General features: G+C 42.5%; 1 protein-coding gene across 1 annotated transcript in view; it reads right to left on the reverse strand.

Moving 5' to 3' along the window:
- The window catches only part of prex2 (phosphatidylinositol-3,4,5-trisphosphate-dependent Rac exchange factor 2), a 104,132-nt gene that overhangs the window by 19,343 nt on the left and 62,156 nt on the right, over positions 1-22,633 (reverse strand). Inside the window, exons 26-35 of the mRNA XM_061238332.1 lie at positions 19,850-20,029; positions 19,346-19,440; positions 18,880-18,962; positions 17,646-17,736; positions 14,464-14,592; positions 12,842-12,883; positions 11,643-11,860; positions 10,027-10,129; positions 9,677-9,820; positions 8,420-8,534 (exon numbers count right to left, since the gene is read on the reverse strand). Of these exons, the coding sequence (XP_061094316.1) occupies positions 8,420-8,534; positions 9,677-9,820; positions 10,027-10,129; positions 11,643-11,860; positions 12,842-12,883; positions 14,464-14,592; positions 17,646-17,736; positions 18,880-18,962; positions 19,346-19,440; positions 19,850-20,029 (1,200 nt within the window). The remainder of the gene's footprint in view (positions 1-8,419; positions 8,535-9,676; positions 9,821-10,026; positions 10,130-11,642; positions 11,861-12,841; positions 12,884-14,463; positions 14,593-17,645; positions 17,737-18,879; positions 18,963-19,345; positions 19,441-19,849; positions 20,030-22,633) is intronic.

The following is a 22,633-nucleotide window of genomic DNA, read 5'->3' on the forward strand; positions in this document are numbered from 1 at the left end:
AGTGGTTACTGGGCAGCGAGCGGAGCCGTAATGCACTCCTGTAATAACTAATGGGACAATCATTTTTGCTCCCCTTCATCAATTCTCACAAGGAGCTCTAATGGAAACACTGGATGCCGGCCAGGGATGCACTGCTTTCAACATAACCTCTGATACACAGTAAGAAAGAGGCATTTCATTAACTTTGGTTCATCTTTATATAAGAAAGGACACTTCAAGTCTTTTCTTACAGTGGTCTCTGTACAAACCAGTAAGTCTGTGGGAACACAGAACTCAGGCTTTCTGATTCCCCTCTCCCTGATAACAATAGTACATTAAAAAGCCTAATAAAAGCTTAAAACCAAATAAAAGCTTTTAAAGGCCTAATATTTCCATATTATCTGAACATAAAAACAAACATGGCACAATGGCAAGTGTCTTTGAACCTTAAAGTAGGGATGTGTTGTGCACTCAGGTCAATAAAAAAAGACATTACATTAATTAAGAAGCAGCTGACATTGCACACAGTCTACTCAAAATTCAGTTTGGTTATATTATGAAATAGATGTCTTTCCAGTATTCAATTGAAGTGCATTTTTATACCTGGAGAAAAATCCATAGCATAATTCTAAACTATTATTCTATGATATACAGTCCTGGTTTTAATTCCACTTCCCCTAACCACAACTGTGTGTCACTTTCTGAAGGCCTTGAACAGGTCTTGAACATCAAAATCAGCTGGTTGTAAGAAAAAAAAGCACAAAACAACCTTACTCAAAGACACTGTCAATCATTTTTATAACAAGCAAGCAAACCTTGCTGTCCTTCAGGTCTTTGGTACAGTAGTGCAATGTTTATTAGGCTTTTATCTAATACATGGTCTGACACCTGCAAAAATGCATAATTGTGTCCATTAAGCAAATTGGAGCAATTAACTAATTAACTCGTAAAATACACAAAATTAACCATGAGGTTCAAGGTCTGATGAGACAAACATCTTCCAAATGTCTCCTTGCAGCTGTTTGAAGGCAGATTCACTCAGTCACAGGCAGCAGATGTCTCAGCTGACTTACCACAGTAAATAAGGCTACAAAAGTGCAGATGCAAAGTCAGGCAAGGAAAAGTCTGTGAGAGGCACACAAATGAGAATGGTAGTTTATCAGGTATGGGTTCCCCAAGATGCCCTTGCTTCCCTGTGCTGTTTGCTTTATCCCGGCTACTCACAGTTTAGGAGCCCCAGAAGAGCCATACGATTCATGGGACAGCTTTTGCACTCTGGAAAGCTTCCTCTCAGCAAGACCCTGAGAACCTGAAGCACACAGCTATGGTGGACGTGAGAAGGGAAATCTGTTCCAATGACATCACCGACCCAGTTCTGAAATGATGAGTCACTGCCTTTAGACATACTTACAAGGCTCACAATGTCGTTAAGTGGGAAGCGCTCAGCTTCGCTCGAATGACAGTTCTGCTGCAGAAGGCTAGCGTTATCCACTAGCTAATGGTATTCCCCTCTTGGAGGTGTTTTCTTAAAATCAGTAGCCGCAGCTGTATCTAACACCTTCTGTCTGAATGTCCTGCAAGCAATTCTGAATGACAAGCGTCTGCGGTCGCCTGACAGCTTCCTGTGGGACCCAACCGCACAAATTGTTGATCCAATTCCTGTCATTATTAAAGCCTGACCACAACTGATTACCCAAGCACAACCTGACCAGGCAATTACCAACTCCCCAGTTTACCCAGCTCCATAAATCACCCAAGTCCATTTCGCCACTAATAGACTTAAATGGCTGGTCAGTACACCGCGGGTAAAAAGCTATCGATCTGCATCAGATGCCCAGCCTCAGTCAGGCCAAGTGGACTTTACAATATAACCAAGAACTTCCTAAGCTTGCTTAAAGGGATAGTTTGCTTTATACGGTTGTTGATGTTGTCTTCAGTTTTAATACATAGGTTCAATTGGCACAGAATGTTTTTATTTGCAGAAAAGGCTTCTGACAAATAGCCAGCTGTAGATTAAATTAGCTGGTCTAGGGGCTTTCATGACATTGTTACATCACATCAGTGTTAGGAATTCAGAAGTGGAAATACCCCCCTGGAGGTGATGTACCTTGTTCTGCCCAATGGTGAGCCAGTGTCTAGGTTCTGGTAATCCTTTGAAGATTATTTATGGCCTAAAGCCAGAAAATGCAGTTAACACCACTTGTAAAGTGCCATTATGTTTCCAGAGGGAGTACATATGAATGTATTAATTGTATACTTTTTGTTAACAAATCAAATATAACAAATATATCAGCTTTTAATTCTTTCCTTCTTCCAGTTTTCATGCAGAGCAAGCACTTTACTCCCAAGGATGTGGGCAGTAATGTTTATATAAGAAGCAGCAGCACAATTTCCTGGAGCACAGGTTGCATGTGTTGCACTATAATCGTCTAAAAATAAGAGTCAACATACTTCTGTGAAGGATGATCAGGCAATATATGGGACAGACGTATAAATTCAGGAGGGATAACGCCACTGTACAAGTTACTATCCCTTTAACTTAATTCTCCAGAAGACAGCTGCCATCTTGTGACCACAACAATGCCAGCCTCATAGAACACTAGCCCACGACAACCCCCTGCCCCAACCACAAAAGTCCAAAACTGTGGTGCACATTGTGACCAAATGGAGGGTCTGAATATATTGTGTGGCGGATGTGGGGCAGTATTGTACTTGGCAGTGATTCCCAGACTTTGAAGTCTTGCTGATGCAGGGAAACAAGAGATGAGTGCTCCTTCAGCTCAGTTGTAAGAGACAGATGAATTAGTGCTTCAGACATGCGTGCCAACCATTACTTAACTATTGTGATTCCCAGCGCAATTAAACAGAAAGACTGATGAGGGGCCTAGCAGCCTCCCTGCCAGAGGCATTTGGGCCTTTCGGAGTCTGGCCAGCAAGATAACCCAGATTCAGACAACAGGGCTCAATAAACATCTGTCCTCTGTGAGGGTCGTCTGGGCACAGCTCTTCAAATTCCCTCAATAATGTGGGATCGTAACATTTCCACCTGAGAGTTTGATAACTGGAAAACCTGAAGTGAGAAATCCTTTCAGCTGTACTGTACAGAAAGCAGGACTGGCAAAAGAAAAACAATTAAGAAAGAAATGGAAGTCATGCATATCTTGTAACCGAAGTGTAAGATAAATAATGCATAGGCACATGAAATAAAGATAGGAGACACAGCTAACCGGCATCGTTCCCATCGCAGTAAAGAGCTGTTAAGCCAAAGGAAATAAATTGATGCAATTATTATCCCTACAAAAACAAATTTGACTATGTTATAATACAGGGGAAAATCAACAGAGACCCGCAATAATATTGCCTTTGATTACGTCTTCCCACCCTCTCTCTCCCTCTTTCTCTGCTCCCTCTCCAACGGCGGGCTATATTCTGGGAGCATTTTGTGCCCGTCCCCTTGGCAATTTGTTAGCGTTGTTGCCGGGTGCGCGTTAGTGCCGGTTCAGTGAGTTCATTGAGGCGAAGCTTTCTCTGGAGAGTGAAGAATCGGGAAACAGGATCCAGCAATCCGGCGCCTCCTGTCTGAGAGTACAGAGGAGATGAAGGAGTCCCAGACATATGTGCCTCAACATCTCCTCCTGATACTCCTCACTACTGTGGCTCGATGACTCAATTCACGGCCATCTCCACGCATGATAATGACACCGCCGTAAAATTATAAATCTAAGAGCTGTACACATAAACATGTTGGCACACTCAGACTACATTAATAAACAAACAGCTGACTACGCACTCTTCCAGCTAGGGCCAAATTTGTCTATGTCTGCACACAGCTTTACGTTCAAAATTATGACAACAGTATATTTCCAGCATGCCTGGTTGGATTGAGGTCTAACTAAAAGCAGCAGATATTTACTTAAACAGGATGTTCCCATCTAAGCCATTTTCAGCCACACAGCTTATATTACATTGTTCTCCATATGTATAGCTTTAAGAAATGAGTCAAAATGACCTTGTGATTGAAACCCAATCCCAACAGCATTGTCCCGTTTGATTGCTTGTGCATAGTGTACGCACCGGGAAGGATCGGATTTGGCATGTGTTCGCAGATTAATTTGTGTTTTCCGGATGAGTTGAACTGCTCCAGCGTGCAGGACAGCTTAAATCTGAACAGGCCTTCCCGGTGGACCAGAGAATCAATTGAATGCTATGGTAAATCTCCAGTTGAACCATGCGTTCCTCTCGTGTGTCTGGATTTATAGTGTTTGGATGCTCGTCCCGTATGATATCTCCACAGAGGCCTATACAAGATGAGGAAAATGAAAAATAATATTGCCACTGTAAATAACGGCAGGTCTAACAGAGGTTGTAGGCACTCCGAAGACTTAGTATTAGCGCGCTGTCAGGATTTAGACATCATTATGCAGCTTTACTGCAGTGTAGTAGGACTCATTGTTCTCACATCAATAACAACAGGCTGGTAAAGGGAACCTTTGAGAGTGAGGCGTGAGGTTTTGGGGATGGAGGACAAGACACGGAGGAAGGGGTTGACCCCAAATTTCCAGTTAGGTCACCCTCTATGTCAGGGAGTGCAGCATCGTTATACTATATGCCATACTGCGTTTTCTGTGAATTATGAAAGAAATCACGGGCACCAAAATGAAAGAAGGAATTTTGCGTCATTCAAAGAGGTGAGCAAGTAAAGTTATGTTTCTGTCCCCGTTCTTTTTACGAGAGGAAGGAACAGTCAATTTTTCTGTTTGGCCCAGTCACCACGACTCTCCTCAACCACATTTCATTATACAAGGTTGGGGGGCTGATTTATGCGGCCTGACTGCTGTGAGTTTAATGGCTGGAGTGTGTCCATGTCTGGCCACCCTCCAGCATCTCGGAGGTAATGCCGCTGATAGGCTTTCACTCTGGTAATATGTGGAGTGTGTTATCAGTCAGAATATGCTCTGAGACCAAATGTGCATACAAACTGCACTGAGGGTGGCTGCCTTCCAAGGATAACAAGGTGGACAAGGGAATGGTGTGCCATGCTGGGCTAGCCTCTGCAGTCCGTATGAAGCATGTAGAATACAGAATAATGTATGCTTAAATACTGAAGATACAGTGCTGGAAAAAAAGTATGAGCCTCCTTCCTGATTTCCTCTATTACTGAGCAGCACGCTGAATGGTTTCAGATCTTCAGACAAAATGTTATATTAGACAAACAACAAAGGGAAACTGAGGAAACACAAAAAAAACATTTTTGAATTACAATTTATTACTATTACTATTGCTAGCATTACGGTTTCATTAAAGTCAGGTCCTGCCACAGCATCTCTATCAGGTTCAAGTAAAGATTTTGAGTGGCTGAGGTTGAAGACAGAGGAGGATGCAAACACAATCTTGGATTGTAAACACAGGACCACAGCAAGGCAAAAAAAAAGTCCTGCATAGCATGGCTTTAAATCAGCCAGCTTTGAAGTCCTCTAAACTTCTGAAATAATTTAACATGGATTGAAGAATGCACCACTGTGGTTGTAAAGAATGCCTCCTTAATGTAACTGTCGATGCTGAATGAACACTACAAACTTTCAACCCCACCAAACAAATATCCAGTTATGACTGCATGGTAATCTGTTATGTTGAAGCCTTTGACTCTGGATTTCAATTCTCATAACTTGGTTTAGCTTGAGGCCTTGTCTTACTGTCTGGTATGTATTTAGTCACAATGCAGACAGTTTAGATTTGTGTGGTAACTCATATCATATGGTGCTGAACTAACATTTTCTTCAGTTCATTAAATGGCAGCATGCTGGTTGAGAATGTCAAAGATATGTGAAACCTACAATTTAATTCCAGCCTGTCAGCCATTATTATATCATTAGTAACGCTGAATTAATATAGAATAAGCAACACAATTATTCTAAGCCATTCCGCATTGAGATATTGGATGACAGCAATGCAGATGTCAACGTATGCATGTCATGCAGGAAGAGCTGTTTTATATATAAAGTCCTTCTGTTCATTGAGGCTTAAAACACAATAAAGGAACCCTGATCAATTATAATGTACATTTTTCTAGGCTAAATTATCATATATTCAGCATCAACGCATGTCACTAGATTTGCAGATTAAACATGAGTTTTTGAATAAAGTAACTGTTGTGAAGCATGGCTGAGGTTTACAATCTGAAACTGAAGCATTGCGTTACACTTTGTTTGCAATGCTTCTTAGCTCTGGGTCCACTATCAGGCAAGCTGCAAGTGGGGTGCAACAGCCCGGTCAAGGAGACCTGTGGCAATTTTCCCAGCACCCCTTGCTTTTGTCAGCTGTGGCCTTTCAGCACACAGCTGCTTATCATTGCAGGGGAGGCCCAACTGTCAATTCAATTAAAGGCTCACCTCCACATTGTACCAAATCTGCAGCATCAAAGAACGTGACCAGCAGATCCAGATTCAATGCCGTTCAGTACATCAGACACAGAACAGAACACAAGCCACGTCACCTTTTGGTTGGAGATCAAGGAATTCAGGAAGCATTGCGATAATGTTTCTTTAGAAATACAGAGGAGACTTAGCAAACAAATTCCTGAATGTTGGGGCGATCCAACTCCCAAAACTTCAGCTCTAGTATCTTAATTGGGCCTTTGACATTTTCAAGGCATAACACACACGCCCTTTTTCCCCAGTTGCCTGCTAACACAAGTCAATGTAATGCATCACACACAGGCACAATATGCCAATAGTCAGACTGCTTCACAACAAAAGATTATTTTTTCCTATAAAAAGATGGGTCTGTCCAATCAAATTGCATGGCAGGAGGTGTCTAGTTACTACAAGAAATCTGTCGGCCTTAAGTACCACAGAATGTAAGCCAAATAAGATTGAACTTTAGTTGATAAATTAAATCAGCAAGGGCTTTCACAAAAATAATAGAGTGATATATAGCTTACTCCCAGTTGCTTAGTGTACGTTTCGGACAATATTACTCCTCATAACATTTATGAGACATGGAAGTGACTGAATATATCAACAAATATGGCTTATTCTCTTTGTAATGAATCATTTCTTGCTATGGCAGGTTTTCATTAGTAACAATTGAACTTAGCTCAACTCAGCATATTACAGTTAATTGTCTTTGCAATATCTACACCAGATGTCTGTTTGCAGGTGCTCTGTTAATGGCTGTACAAGTCACCCAATAAAGACAGAAAGAGACATTGAGGCCAAATTAAACACCACTACTATTGATCATCTAAAGGTGTCACAGCTGTTTTTGCTTTCTTCTAAGTTGACATTAGTGAGCGTATATAAGATTTCATATAAGCCCAAATTCAGTGCAATACTTAATGTTGAGTTTCATAAAAGAGCCAACTTGCGTTTATTTCGTTGCATTCGTTAGCATAATACAACTCTCACGGTGACAAGAGTATCAAACATGAGGGACAGCACAACTACGCCCTTTGTGTAGGGAGGAATTTCACCGTATGTTACTGACCTCACATCTTTAGTGTCAACTTATTTCAACTTGATCACAATGCAATGTCCACGACCAGGAATAACTTTAAGAACAGCTTACGTTTATTTCCACTTCTCACTAAATACTTTTAGTCAATTTCACAGACCATGGAATGATGGTGTTGTGAAAGGTTTTCTGTAAGACATTTAAAATGTACTGTACGCCAGTTGTAGTAACAGCCTTACAGATGCTCACAACATGTGCAGAGCATGAGAGCACAGCCTGTAGGCGAAAATAAGTTTCACATTATCTTCAGATCATCAAACGTCATCAGAAGCAAACGACCGATCTTCAATCAGCTCCTCGAATGAAGATGGGCGCTTTGAAGCTTTTATACGGCTCCGTTTATCCAGCACTGAGGAAACTTCTGCTTTCAATGTAAAAGCATGTTAAACTCAGACTGACGTAAACAGTCCAATCCAAACCGGCACAGACTGGCGACGGTAATGGTCTAAGATGCAGCAGAGACAAAAGGCATGGCAGTTCCCACAGCTGTACTTATGCCTCTCGTGAAAGGAAAACCATTATGCACTTCCCATCCCATTTGGCAGAGAAGCAGCAGCCAATCACAGAGATGTTACAGTAGGTGATCTTGGTTTCAATGGGGTGAGACGAGACGGGGAGCGCAATACGAGCCAGGGAGGGGGTGGCCCAATTTCACCATTCTTTTAGAAAAGACAGGAGAACGTTCATTCACCCTACCGGCATATGGGACATCCTGCTGAGAACCCTTTTACTGTTTTTTTTTTCTCCACTGAAAGTTTGATGGGAGCACTCTAATGTGAATGGGATGCAATAGCATGAATTATCTTGACAAAAAGAAGTGGATGCATTTGGCATGGCGTCATTGGCTTTTAACGGATTTGGACAGCAGTCGACGTGGTCTCACCACAGTCTCAGAGACAGGAAGTACAGTACACTGGATCACACCTACCTCAGTCTCTTATAGTACTGCTTGACCTTCTCCAGAGAAGCAGCGTTGATTTGAGCCTGGAACTCCTCCACTGAAACATTATCCCTGTAGTAGTAACCTTCCATGCTCTCAAGGGCTGGAAAAAAGCAGGTGTTTACGTTAGTCCATTCCAGTAGATGCACCTTGTATGCATGCCGTACACAGACGACAAGCAAAAACAAAATGAAAACTCCTACCCAAGTAAAAACACTTGAAACCACTGGTACATGCATACTGCAGTCAACCACAGAAGAAGATTTGCAATTTTGCAATAAGTTGGGGAATACCCTACCAGCAGAAACAAACTATGACCAAATATCAATGCACGGATTCAATTCCAGAGCATGGGGTGCATCACCGTACTGAGAAACACCGCTTTACTGTAGCTGCATACACTAACCAAAGGCCCCAGTGTGTCATAATTATGATGTTTCCAAAACCCTGAACATTGTCTGACAAATGCTATAAATTTTAAAAGAAGAGCAGAACCACAGAGTTGTTGTTGCCTGTATGCATGTGCAATGTGCTGGAAATGTTATAGATATTGCACCACACAACCAGCACACAGTGCACAGTGCTTGATTACAAGTAAAAAATATTTGCAATATTGGCAAGCAGATGGGCCAGAGGGCATGAATAATGTATGAATGTGTACGGCAAACACAGTATAGCTGTCCGCCCAAACAGCACCCCTCTGACATTTTTATCCACTTAAATGTCAAACACAATCTCGGCTTCCACAGCAGTGATATACAACAATGCAATGTGCATATTCTGTTACATCGGTCCAGGGGAATCCACTGCATTCAGCGTCAGTATCTTTCTTGGTGCAATATTCCACAACTAGGTAGGTTACACAGGTGCCTGGTTCTGTGATGCCCATCCACAGGTGATCCACTTAAAGTTCCTACACTGCAAAAAAGTCTGTTTTAACAAGTGTTTTAGTTTTGTAATGAGAGTTTAAATCTTATATTTTTCTCTCAAAAAAATATAAGCTAGTTTCGCTTGTCCAGTGAACTTTTCTCATCCCATTGGCAAATCTTGAAATTAGTAAAACTCTCTCAGCTCATTGACAATATTTTTCTCCTTTTTTAGCAAATAAAAAGTATTAGAAATAAGATGTCAGTGTCTAAATACAAGACTTAAAATTGAGACTAAAATGCTTGTAGAGGCAGACTTAAGTTTTGGCTTTGGCAGCGTAACTGAACTGCAGCGTGGTTCAGGTGTCCAGGCTCGTACCCTGTGTGAAGAGCACGGGGTAAATCTTGAAGCCCCCTCCGTTCCTCAGCCTCAGGGGCAGCAGGTCGAAGTAGAAGCTCTCCAGGTGGAAGCAGACCTTCAGGGCCTGCCGAGTGCCCTCCACCTGGTACGAAATGGGCATGTCTGGGGAAGAGGGCAGGCAGTATCACAACACAGAGCGGGAAACAGTACCAACAGGCCTCACTGAACCCTCATGATGTCTACATTTTCTATTCATGTATGGGTGCCATTTAATCTCGGAGGTCAAAGGGGGTTAAAGATGGATAGAAAGCCTTTTTCGATAAGTGAGGAGATAACGGTTTCCTTTGATGTTTTTTTTCAATACGTACTTGCGACGAGTGGCTCTCCTTCAAACTGCCGGAAGTAGAAGGTGACCTTCTCCAGGTCTATGAGCGCCACCTGTGTGTCCTCCAGCATGGCCTGCTCGTCCGTCTGAAGGCACAAGCACAGAGGAGCAATCCATCAGCAAAGAACAACGCACTCTCTCCAGCACACTGTAGCCTCTTCCTCTGGTGTGCATTCCACCTTTCCTCAACCCCCAGCACAAGGACCTGTGTCTCTCAGTGTTTTGGTATTTTAAGTCCACCAAATGAATAGCACACCAAATGAATCCCCCACCCTGGGTGCATCGAAGTGTCCCTGAGCAAGACACCTAACCCCCAATTGCTCCCAATGAGCTGATTGGTACCTTGCATAGCAGCAAACGCTGTTGGTGTGTGAGAATGGGTGAATGAGAAGCATCAATTGCATATAAATGCAGTCCAGTTACTAATTGATTTAACCTTTTCTGATACAAATCCTTCCAGTTCATAAAGGATTCTCTCTATTTCTCTCAGTGAATACAAAATACACTAGTCTTTGAACATAATATAAAATGCGATATCACCGAGTTTGACCCCTCAGTAATGATATTACCCAGACAGGTCCTCACACTCCACCGGCAACAAAGTCTTAAACGGCAGGCTAATCCTCCTCAAGCTTCGTCCTTTTCTGGCTAAGCTGAATCTGCATGCGTTTGAGAAGCTACACGGTAGATATCCAGAGGGTCAGTCAGTGAACCAATCCAATTATTCAGTGAAAAACCATTAAAAGGAAAGTAGGGCCCTTGGTATTAAAGAACAAGATGGTATCTGACCAAATGAGCTAATAAAAATAAGAAAACAGAGGGCAGGTGAACAGACATTAAAGACACAATGCTGAGACTAAAAGACACGGTACAGTAGTGGAGCTTGGCCACTCTAATTGTTTGATGCACGGGGCCGCACAGGGCAGTGTTATGTGGAGATTACACACAGGAAAAACAGACACAGCCCCCTCATTAGGGTGGGGAACAAAGCACATTCTGTGTAGCACAATGATATGCCTGTTCCACATTATAATGAAGTTTGCTGACAGTGCTCACATTAGCAGCTTTCCAATTGTATTTTCCGTTGTAATATTTTATTTTTTACTTTTGAGCATAACAAAACAAAATCATAATCAATTCACAGGAGACCTCTGGCAGCAAATGTTTCTGTGAATCTTCAGAGAGAGATACTCCTGGACACCCCTGCTATTGCAGCTATATTCATGTAACCAAAGCAGGAAGGATGGGGGTGGAGGGCTGGGGGGATGAATAATTTAATTTAACCTTTATTTATACAGGGTAGGTTGACTAAGCACACATGCTCATTTACAGCAACACCCTGTTAACCCCCCTTTCCGGAAACCTGAGTACCCAGAGGAAACACACAGGCACAGGGAGAGCATGCAAACTCCGCAAAAGGGCCGCAGAAGGTATTCAAACACAGGCCCCAGTAACACAGGCCCCAGTAGGTACTCAAACACAGGCCCCAGTAACACAGGCCCCAGTAGGCTGTTCTTGCTGTGAGGTGACAGACTTCAACTGCACCACTGAGCCACCAAATATATAAATAATAGGCGTGGCATCTCCTCGGGCGCTCACCAGGTTTGGCGAGAGCAGGGACTGGAAATGGAAGAGCAGGCCAGCGCTGGCGATCTGCTCCAGCCAGCGACGGCCTGCCTCCTGGGCCTCCGTCTCGCACTCCTTCCCGCCGCTGGGCGTCTGGTTGAGGACGGCCAGCAGGTGTTCGGAGAAGGCGCAGACAGCGGCGACCAGGCTCTGGCAGAACACCATGTCCCGTCTGAGCTGGATCTCCGAGTCTGTGGGCGTCGGACAGACGGGGGGAGAGCGAGAGAGAAAGAGACCGCAAGACGAGCTCAAATCTTCACAGCTTTATGAAAACAGCATGAAAGGGACCACATCTGCACAACACTGTTGAGTGTTGTTGAAGTACCGGAGTACATCTTGAGCAGTTTGTGCTAGCGATCCCATCATTAACATACACAAACGCTTTGATACAGACATTTGACAGCCATTCAAAATGTCCTGGCAGATTTTCAGATAGCCTGGTGTGAAGATTTTATAAATATTGCATTGTCTAACAATCAGCCTCCATTCTTCACTGACATTGTTGATAATATTATTTCATGAACAATTGTTTTTATAGATGCATGGTAATAGAAAGAACTACATTATATTTTAAATCAAGTGTCAGTTCTAATCATAGTTATGTCAAGAAACTAAGATAAGATTTACATATTTCATGTGATTTTGCACACAATAGCGGATTGATGGTGCTCAACCATATAAATAGGCTGCTGTATTGGACGCAGATCCAAATAAAATCAGTTGGCTATAACAATGAACAGCTGAAAATGTAAGCAATCTGTTTGTTCTAACATGAAGAGCTAATGCTAGTGAGCAAGTACCTCTGGCCAATTTAAATATGATTAACCAAAAGTTATGGAAACTGGACAGACAGATTTAACAGTTTATTTAACTTTTTAAGGTTATATAATATCTACATACATGTACTATATTCTAATCATGTCCTGATATTTATTTAATGATAAGGTGATAAATGTTTTGGGCAGAGGGGGTGGGGGTTGCCCCAGATCTGTCTTGCGGTAGAACATTGTTTCTTTGAGAAAGTTTAAGGATGTGGTTTTTAGAATATTTATGTGGAGTGTGAACTGTGTGGACAGTGGTCTGCCTTGAAAAAATGATTTCAGTTTCAGTGAGACTTCCAGCTTAAATGAAGGTTAGAAACAGAAAAGAAAAAACCTGACTAAAGAACTCACCAGTGTACTGAAGCAGAACCAACAGCAGCCGTGCCTTCACCTCTGGAAATGACAAAAACAATCCAATCTGGTGACTCAAAACAATCTTTGGGTTGAATAACTTGTTTAGAAGAAACTTTGAAAATGGATTGGGATGCCACCAGATGCTGGTATTTTAGACAGCATTCTGAATAAGCTGATAATGATAGAGCCATACCATAAGAGAGCATAAAGGCTTTGGTGCATTGGCTCATGTTCCTGTATCCCAGATCTACACGTCACCATATCATTCCTGCAACTGCATACCATGCCTTTCCATGAAGCAAAATTTGATCAATTTGACAAACTACAATCCTTTCTGCACCGTTCTCTATCAAGCATTTCCACAAAGAGTAATGAAAAATTCTACAAACAGCTATTCTGGAGTCGACTGGACACCATGCCCTGCTTCCAGAGTTTGTTTAGAAACATGAGATCAATCATTGATTTTAAGTGCAAGCAGCCAGAGCAAACCCCCTCACCAAGAGCTGAATTCTGTTGGCATGCAATAGAAGGGACAACATGTCTACAACAAAGCAGATCAGCGTTCTCATCTCCATTCTGACACAAGGGATGCATATTGTTTACAGCACTGAGCTGCAAATGACCTGCCTTATCAAAAAAAATATCTGCACCATCTGTTTTAGTCTTGGATGTTTGGTGCAAAAGTGCATGGTTATCACGCTTAGACAACATTTTGAGTATCTCACAGTATCTTCTGAGTCATTTACACAGAGTATATTCTTTACATATAATCCAGTTCAACAGCTAGACATTTGCTGAAACAATTCAGGTTAAGTGCCTTGGCACAGGAATACAATCGCACAGACTCACCAAGGGATTGAACCTACAGCTACAACAGTAACTGTACAAGCCCAATTCCCTCAATGATATGCTACGCAGCCACCTCTACCATGCTGAGCAAACCAGCCTTCCTGAAAATTGCATGGAAATAATGACATTATGATGCCTGAACAACCCCCCGCTTCTTCAAAGTCACACCTTGAAAAACTTTATGAAAAAAATGAATGCAATGTTCACAAAATGTCTGTGACAGCTCTCTGAGAAGCCGACCTTCCAGCTTTGAAAGCTTCCCCCCTCCCCCAATAATATTGCAGTTTACACATTAGATGATGAAACAATCCACTCTACAAAGAAAGCTGTTCCATTTGCACATCAGCATGATATAACACCGCAGGGCACAGGAACAGTAAAAACCATAGCAACATAACCGCCACATGAAAAAGTCATCATGAAAGCATGAAAAGGAATCGCACACATGCCAAGCTGCACGGCATATTTAATTTCACAGCTTAAATCACTTGCTTCTCAGGAGTGCAATGTAGCTGCTCATTTCAGAGATTAGTGTGTTCACTCTAAACGTTAAAACCAAAGACCTTAAATGCAGGTAAGAAGCTTTGGGCAACAGGCAACGAACGTACGGGGTTCTTAAAGCTGTAGCTGCTCTCTCCCATGATTGAGTTCAGCATGCACAGCGCTTTAAGTGTTCATCACAAACTTTACCTGGAGTTGCTTGCTGCATGGCATCTGGCAGTCTGAGAGTAAGGAAAGGGGGGGGTGGGGGCTCTAAGTGCTGAACTGACCTTCGACAAACTTGGCGATGGTCTGCGTCAGGGCCTGCACGCTGCTGGGCAGGTTCCATGGGTCCTGCTTGACGTGGAGCCGCAGCTTCTTGGTGCAGTTGACCCTGGGCTCCATTTCCTGCTGGAACTCTGTCCAATAAAAACAGCAGTTGTCAGGGCCAACGCAGCACAGCCTCGCTGTCTGAAACTGCTTGTTCAGTGCATGACGTAATACGTGCACTAACAGTTTATATTCAGCAATCCCACACAAAGGTCTCAGAACAAAACACGAGATGGTCCACTGATAACTGTCACAACCCTTTATGCAATGTAAAATTGATGGGTACAAAAGATGCTTTACTTCTACCACTAGAGGGTGAAAGTCCTGGCTTTCCACCAGGATTTTAACATGTATACAGATTTGCATGATAAGCTACCGTTACAGGCTAGCGTGGCTGCTTCCTGCAGGAACCATACAATCATCAGTCCATCACTGTTGACATTTGTTGGGATAGGTAGATTTATGTAGATTTTGGGATACGTAGATTTATGTAGATTCCGTTAACAGTGAACAAATACTACTCTAATACCCTGTTTTTGTCTTCCCTCCACACAACTGTGATGTCACTAGGGAAAGTGAATAAGAGGCTAACAATGGTTTCGTCTGAAAGTACCATAGACACTGAGCCCAGACCAGGCCTCGGCAGGGCTCCAGGCATAATTGGATCAAAATTGATTGTCCTTCTGAAATGTTTCATTTAAGAACTCTGACACCTGATCAATCATGTGACAGGCACAATGCTGGTACTGGAGGGGGTGGGGTCCAGTACCCGTCAGCAGTAGCAGCATGTGTGCTTGATAGAGATTGCGGGAGCTCTTAAATTGAGAATAATGAAGTGTGTGTCAGAGACAGGGCTTTCATGGGGCTCCTCCCCCACCCTCTCCTCCAGTAGAGCCCTATGTTCAGCATGTAAAACCCTGCTCATATCCACGGTGCCCTGCGGGCCATTTTATCTACTCAGATCACTGCTCTCTGGCTGTTTCAGACAGTTCTAGAAATGCACTGTACCATCAGTATGTGGGGGGCTCAACATTTCCTACACAACATGACCTGTGCAGATGACTACATTATCTTAACATTTGGGGAAATATCTTAATTGTTCTGTCTACGAAAAGCAATTACATAGAATCGTGCCTTTAGAATGAAGTGCCAGCAAAATAAAACATGCTCAAACATATAGGCAACACAAGTTCGATACTGCCCAATCCAATTGTGTTAATATGCAGACTGCCTAACCAAATCCTGTCAATACTAAAGGGACATTACCTAAACCCTACATGACAATACAAATGGCACACACTGCCTAACCCACTCATACTACTAAGAGCACTCTCTTCCTAAACCTGTCACTGCAATACTTAGGTCATACTACATTCCTCTCAACAATACCAATGGGACACTACGCATAACACCCTCATCCGAATTCAAAAGGCACACTTTGCCTAATCCCATCATGCTAATTCTGAGGTCACAAGATCAAGGGCACACTATGCCAAGACAGTTCAGGACAATCCCACAGAGGCTGTCACAGCTGGTATACATCACACACAATTATTATCAGGTGCAAATGCTCATTGGCACATGTGGAACTGACGCGGTTATACAGTTTCTGGAGGAATCCCTTCTGCCCACATAAATTGACCGGCATTCTCCTTTTACAAACCCTGCAGATTAGTTATGTAATCAGTAAGGGGACGGAAAAAGACTTTCATTTTGGCAATGCCAGACAACATGTCATAAAGTGCTCTAGGCAAAACATGTTACAGAAGAAACCCTACACACCAACTACTGAAGAATCACTGCAGACCAACTACTGAAGAATGCTCCTGAAGTATCACTGCAGACCAAAACTATTGAGCACATGGGAGACACTGGGGTTCTGGAGCCTGGAGTTAGTTTCGAGGAGTTTCCCTCGTGTGGCTCGTATCTTAGCATCTCTGGACATCGGAGCAGAGACTCAGGGGTTGGGGGGCGCTGACAGAAGATTGACAGGAGAGGAAGAGAGGTCGTGCTGTGTTTGGCTATCAGGGAAGTGGGAGGAACACCTCCTCTCCACTCCGCAGGAAGTTGGGCCCTGGGCAAATGCCGGAATGTTTGCTACCGCAATCCACTTCCTTTTTTAGCTCTTTTTGGATGAATCCCGGGTCTGAAGGCAGCCCAATGTTATCTTAATTCTCTGGGCTTGCAATAGTCAGATCCATTACACACTCATAGAAAAAATGGTATTTCGCAATGGGAAAAAAAAGGCAAAAATATCTCTCTTATAGCACAGGCAAGTTGAATATGAAGGAGAAAATATGGAGAAAAGTTTGAGGGACAAAGAAGTCGGGAAGGAGGAAAAATCTAGTTTTGTAATTGAATGATAAATATTGGAGGTAATTGTTTTTGTTTTTAAAAGTTCTAAGACAGCTTTTTCCTCATTTATCTATCCCCAGCAGGTCTGGAAGTAAGCCGCTGTCGTGTTGCTTTACGACGAGCTGATGCAGACATATCCTCCAGGGCTCTAATGATGCTTTTCTATATCATTTCTAAATAATCATAAATGTCTCCTCGTCATCAAGCTCCCATGCTTTGACCTTTAATGCTGGAAAGCACCCGTAAATCTCAATGGTCGTTTGCTAGGAAAGGCCAAAGCACAGCGGGCAATCAAAATATGAAACTATTTTGACCATAATTCAGCGCAGTCATCCGGTAATGGTACGTTTTAATGGTGGTCCTCATCATAACTGATTATCACTGCCAGAATACAGAGGGACAAGGCGAAGGATTTGTGAGATGTGGCTGTTTTAGCAACAGGTCTCTATGAAAGACAAATTTAATTTATATCTTTCTTTCTATTGAGCATGAAAGCGACACCTGTGGCAGGCCCCTGCTGAAACCAGCCTAAACTGGTCAAGCTGGTTTAAGATGTTTTCAACACTTCTAGCTAGTTTTAGCTGGTCAACCAACAGTCCACCAGTCAGACCGCCAGCTTGCTCTACCAGCTTGCTCTACCAGCTTTAACCAGCCACAGACCAGCTATGACCAGCCAGAAGTGTCGAAAACACAATTTTAACAAGCTTAATCCCTGCTGGTTTTAGCTGTAATTTTCAGCAGGGGCACTAAGAAGGTATCACACCATTTGGGGATTCATGATCCTTACCTTGTAGGCCCCGCCCCGGTGAGAAGCACTTTGTCTGCTCGAAGGCTCGAGACACGACCGCGCCCTTCAGCAGACTGGTGATAGACTCCACCTGCAGGGTCATAAAGGACGTGTCTACATCACTGCACAACAGCTGTTCTTACAGTTTTATCTCAACAGCACCACTGCTATTCTCACTCTAAAAGCTTCTTTCAATATTGAATTAACACCTTTAAAAAAAAGATTTTTTTCCTGTAGGGAGTAAAAAGGGGCCACTTCCTAGAAAAAACAGGAAATAAGCAGCAGTAAACCAGCTCCCATGTCCAGAACTAACTTGTTCTGGGCGGATGAAGCAGCGGGTTCCCACCCCCCTCCCTCAGGTCAAGCCGTGTCTCCTGAAACCCAACCCCCACAAAGTCCACGCTCCCCCGGACATATTTCATCCACTGCCAGTAAACAAAGCCGGGGACTCAGGCCACCGTAAAAATCTGCAGCAGGAAAACATCCGAAACTATCCAAGTTGTTTTTTCAGCTCTCTGCCAAGAGACATCCTACTTTAAAAGTCTCAAAGAAATGTTTCTAGCCAGGGGTGGGGGTTGCGTGGGGGGGGGTGCATTGTGTTCTGTTTTTTGCCAAAATGTAGGAAAGGGAAAAGGCAACGATGTCCGATCATTTTTTTTTCTCCTGAGCTGTCCTTAGAGTAACATTCATTTCAAATATGCATGGGTTATAGATCAGGGAATAACACATCCAACATCATCAATCACCTGCTCCAGTATCAGTATATTCTACTTTATACCCTACTGTATAACATGCATGAAAAAACACAGCCCAAAGGTATTTTCTTATTCCCACTTTCCCTGTATTGTCATTGTTTTATTCTAGTGTTTTATTGTAACATTTATAATGTTGTTGTGTGTGTATTGGTGTCTATATTTGCTGTCCTCTTACATTTACAGAACAAAAGACAGACGCCCAATCAAACAATGTTGTTATTGTGCAATGTTGTCCAGCCAGGACAACTCATGGCTTCAGTCAGCACCTATTTAGAGTTCCTGAACAGCACACTGAATATTTCTTAATAAATCTTGTTTAGAAGCAGTAGCCAACTTAAAGTGCAAGCAGCCTGAGCAAACACCCTCACCAAGAGCTGAATTTGGTTGGCATGCAATAGAAGGGAAGGAGATGGAAGGCATGTCTACAACACAGCTGAAAGATCAAGTTTGGTTATGTGTTGTTTGACAATTGTCCATACCTGGCTAAAGAGGTGTTCCAGAAAGCCATGCAATTTCTTTTGCTTATCATGTGAAATCCATACGCTGACTGGCATTTCATCTCCTGTGAGAAAAAAAAAACATGGAGGGGAATAACAAATGCAATCTCTGAATAAGCATGAGCTTCATTAGAAGAAAAAGCAGCGAAGCAGTCATCGTAACGACACACTTCATTAAGCTAATGATACATGGCGGTACATTCCAAAGACCAGCAGCAAAATCCACTGAGCGGGGCTTTAGCTTCCTCTGCAGCACTGTAAATACTGTCTCTGATGCTTTCAAAGGCCCATTAAACAATTAACATTTAATGACTGTGCATTTACCATAACCAGCTCTACCAGCAGAGCAGAGTGCAGTGCATCAGTTGGAGTCAAACAAGAGGGATTTGCCGTGATACAGGAACGGGACAGAACCGGACATTAGGGATGCAGAGTGTAGCGTGACTACCTGAGTCCATCTCGTCACTGTGCACATAGGAGCTGCAGTGGCTGCTGCAGATGCTGGTGAATGAGGCGATGGAGTTTCTGTTGCTGTTACAGTCACTAGGAAAAAGAAGCAAAACAACTACCTATTACTACACCAGTACCTCTAAGCATTTCCCTATATAAACTCAATTTATATAGAGTAGCCTTATTTATATAAACTTTAATTTTTCATATATATATATATATATATATATATATATATTGTTGTGGTCATTTGCTGAGTTCCTGTCGTCTGAGTCTTTGGAAATACCAATATTCAGTACATGCCATGAGCTGATGTGAGTCTCATACAGTACCTATACATGACTGGAGTTGCTAGTGATTATGCCAGTTAACTGTGTGAGTTTCTGTAAACGCCAGTGATTGTCAGTCACATGTATGAGCTTCTGCAGTGGACTGTGATTAAATCAGTTGAGTACTGTATATGAGTCAGAGTACAGTAGGTGCTGATGCCGTGGTCAGATACCTGTAGGAGTCTCTGTTGCTGATGGTGTCGTGGCCGGAGTCCTCCTGCTCATCTCCCGCCACGTTGAAGCAGACCTTCTTGCCGTTGCGCTCCCCCCTCTCGCTCTCGGTGTCGGTGGAGATGTAGCTCTCCGCCGTCTTGCCGTCAGATGCTGGAGGATGGGTAATGGAGGACAGCAGGCTGGCAGTGTGGAGGAGAGATGGGGAGGTTACCCATCACAGCAGATACCACATTAACACTGCATACAAAGCAGCCATTACCATCACTCCACGAAGAGTCTATAGATGTCACATGACAAATATGACCTTGCATTTCATTTCTAACAGTTCCATAAATATACACTGTATAGTTTACATTCCATGCAAAGTATGCAGCGGACTGTATACATAAGGATAATTTCATCAAGATGTGCAATTTGTTGTGGGCCAAAAAAACAAAACCTGTTTGCATTTGGCTTCCGGACAACAACTTCAAAGGTGAGAGGTCCTCATAATATTAATATCTTCAAACATGCAAAAGCAGCTGTGTCAACAGCTGAAAGCAGAGCAGAAATCTGCTGCTTTCCTAATGTACTGAGGACCCTGGCTTTAGTCGAGGGCAACTTTGAAGAGAGCTTATGCTCAGCTATTTTCACAGTTGAAGAAACACATGGTGACACTTAAAGCCATATTTTCAATAATTCAATATTTGCACTTTGCAAGCGACCTTTTCCGACACGACTATACCAGCATGCCATGTCCATTTGAATTTCCAAAGCAAATTTGAATCATGTATGTATGACTTTTTCCCTTGCGCAATGCGTGAAACAAGTAAGCTCTGTGAGCTTGAAGAAGCATATCAAATGCATGAGAGAATACATTCGTGAAATAATTCACTGCCTTCACAGCCACATTGTCATGATGGAGTATCCAGGCTCTTCTCATTCATTTCAAGCATCCTACCACTCTCCTTCCACCCCCCACCCCCGGTATTGAGTGAAGAGCAACCCTAAAGCACGTCCTCTTTGAGGTGCATATGAAGGTCTAAACAATGGCTCTTCAATAAAGAGTGGCATGCCATCGCCATGGAGAACAGGCAAAGCTCTTTGATTGGTTCCTCTGTAATCAGGAAGTGTGTATGGCTTACGGTCTTCCCGGCGCTGGCCTTCAAAGAGGACTTACAGAGAATAATAATGAGAACCACAGGTGTGGGAATACAGCTGAAATAATACTACAGAAAGCACAATGCACAGTGAACAGCTCTTGTTTTATGCAACTGATTAATGAAAACTTCCCTCAATTTTTATTCGAAACAGATGCAATAATTATACATGTATTTTGATGAATAATTATGCAACAAAAAGAAAGATTTTTTGTCATTTGCAGTTTTACACCCAGTTTGGGATTCAAAATGTATTCCACATTTACTGTGGACTGTGACCAGTAGTGGAGAGATCAATGAGAAAAGCCTCAAAACTATCATTTACCAAGCTGTGCTGGGCATGGTTTAGAATAATTAATACAAATTATTTTTTTATTAATTTTCCTTAACATGAGAGTTTGGAAACAATTGCCCAAATAAAATCCAGCTGATAGTTCTAAGAGAAGAAGTAAGAAAAGTATGCCCTCCTCATTGTTTTGAATAGATTGTCAAAAGAACAGATTTAATTCAAGATGTAATACACATTTAGACCTTTGAGCATTCAACATATAGGTGATGCCCCCAACTTCTTCTATAATACCAAAATAAACTTATGATGCATTTCAATGTAAGTGCATTTTAGTCATAAGCATAGTCCCAGCTCATATTTTACAGTCATTATGTGAGCAGGGATTTCACTCAGCTCATATTTTGGAGGACTAATATCCAATATTAAAATGTGTCCATTTCATTTACTCTACTGCACACACTTGAATTGCAGCTGTAAACAAACTGAGTTTTACTGTGCGTCTCACAAAAGAACTTGACCCTCTTGGTTATAAATCTTTCAGAGGCTTATAATAATGTGCACACACAGAGCACCTTGAATGACAGTCCCGCCTCCATTTCATTTTCTCGGGCTTCCTGTTAGGAGCCCATGTACGGAACAGACCCCTCCATTCGGCCTTATTGCGCCAAACCATAATGTGCTCTGAGACAATGTGTCTCACTGCAGCAATGTACAATCACACCACTGAACAGAATCAAGGGCAGGACCCAGGCCGCTCACACAGAGTGACTGTCTCCAATTTATCCAGAGAATTCATTTAAGCGCTCCAGTAGCAATGCTTCATCAAAGTGACAAAACACAACCAAAGTCATTTCAGAATATGATATTCCCAGAGAAATTACACAGGTATGGTCGATCAAAATTTTCAAGTGTCATTGAATATGGTCTCCCACATAAGTTAGTTTACCCACATACAGTACTGTAACAGGAAGTTGAGTACACAGCTATAGTAACTGTGAAGTTAATGAAAAAAGCGTGACTTAGTATGTTTTGTCTCCACTTTAGGAACAATTGTGAAAAGGCAAACTTCACAAGTTTTTGAATACATATTTCCCACTGAAAATGACTGAACTGCATGATTATCTTCAGGGGCATGTTAGTACAGCTGGTTGGAATGGCAACATCATGTCTGATGAATGGAAATCACTGAAATTGGAGTGTACAGCTCATTCACTGCTCTCTGTATACACGCACACGCATGATGACGGAAAACTGAGCCCTCACATCAGTCAAATGGTAAACAAGCTGGAATAGAAGACAGACGCACGTCTTCCATCATCCTAAATTAAAAACGACGCTGCTGACAAAACCCATGG

The sequence above is a fragment of the Conger conger genome, chromosome 4 (assembly GCF_963514075.1).
Source record: "Conger conger chromosome 4, fConCon1.1, whole genome shotgun sequence".
In the NCBI taxonomy this organism is placed as follows: Eukaryota; Metazoa; Chordata; class Actinopteri; order Anguilliformes; family Congridae; genus Conger; species Conger conger.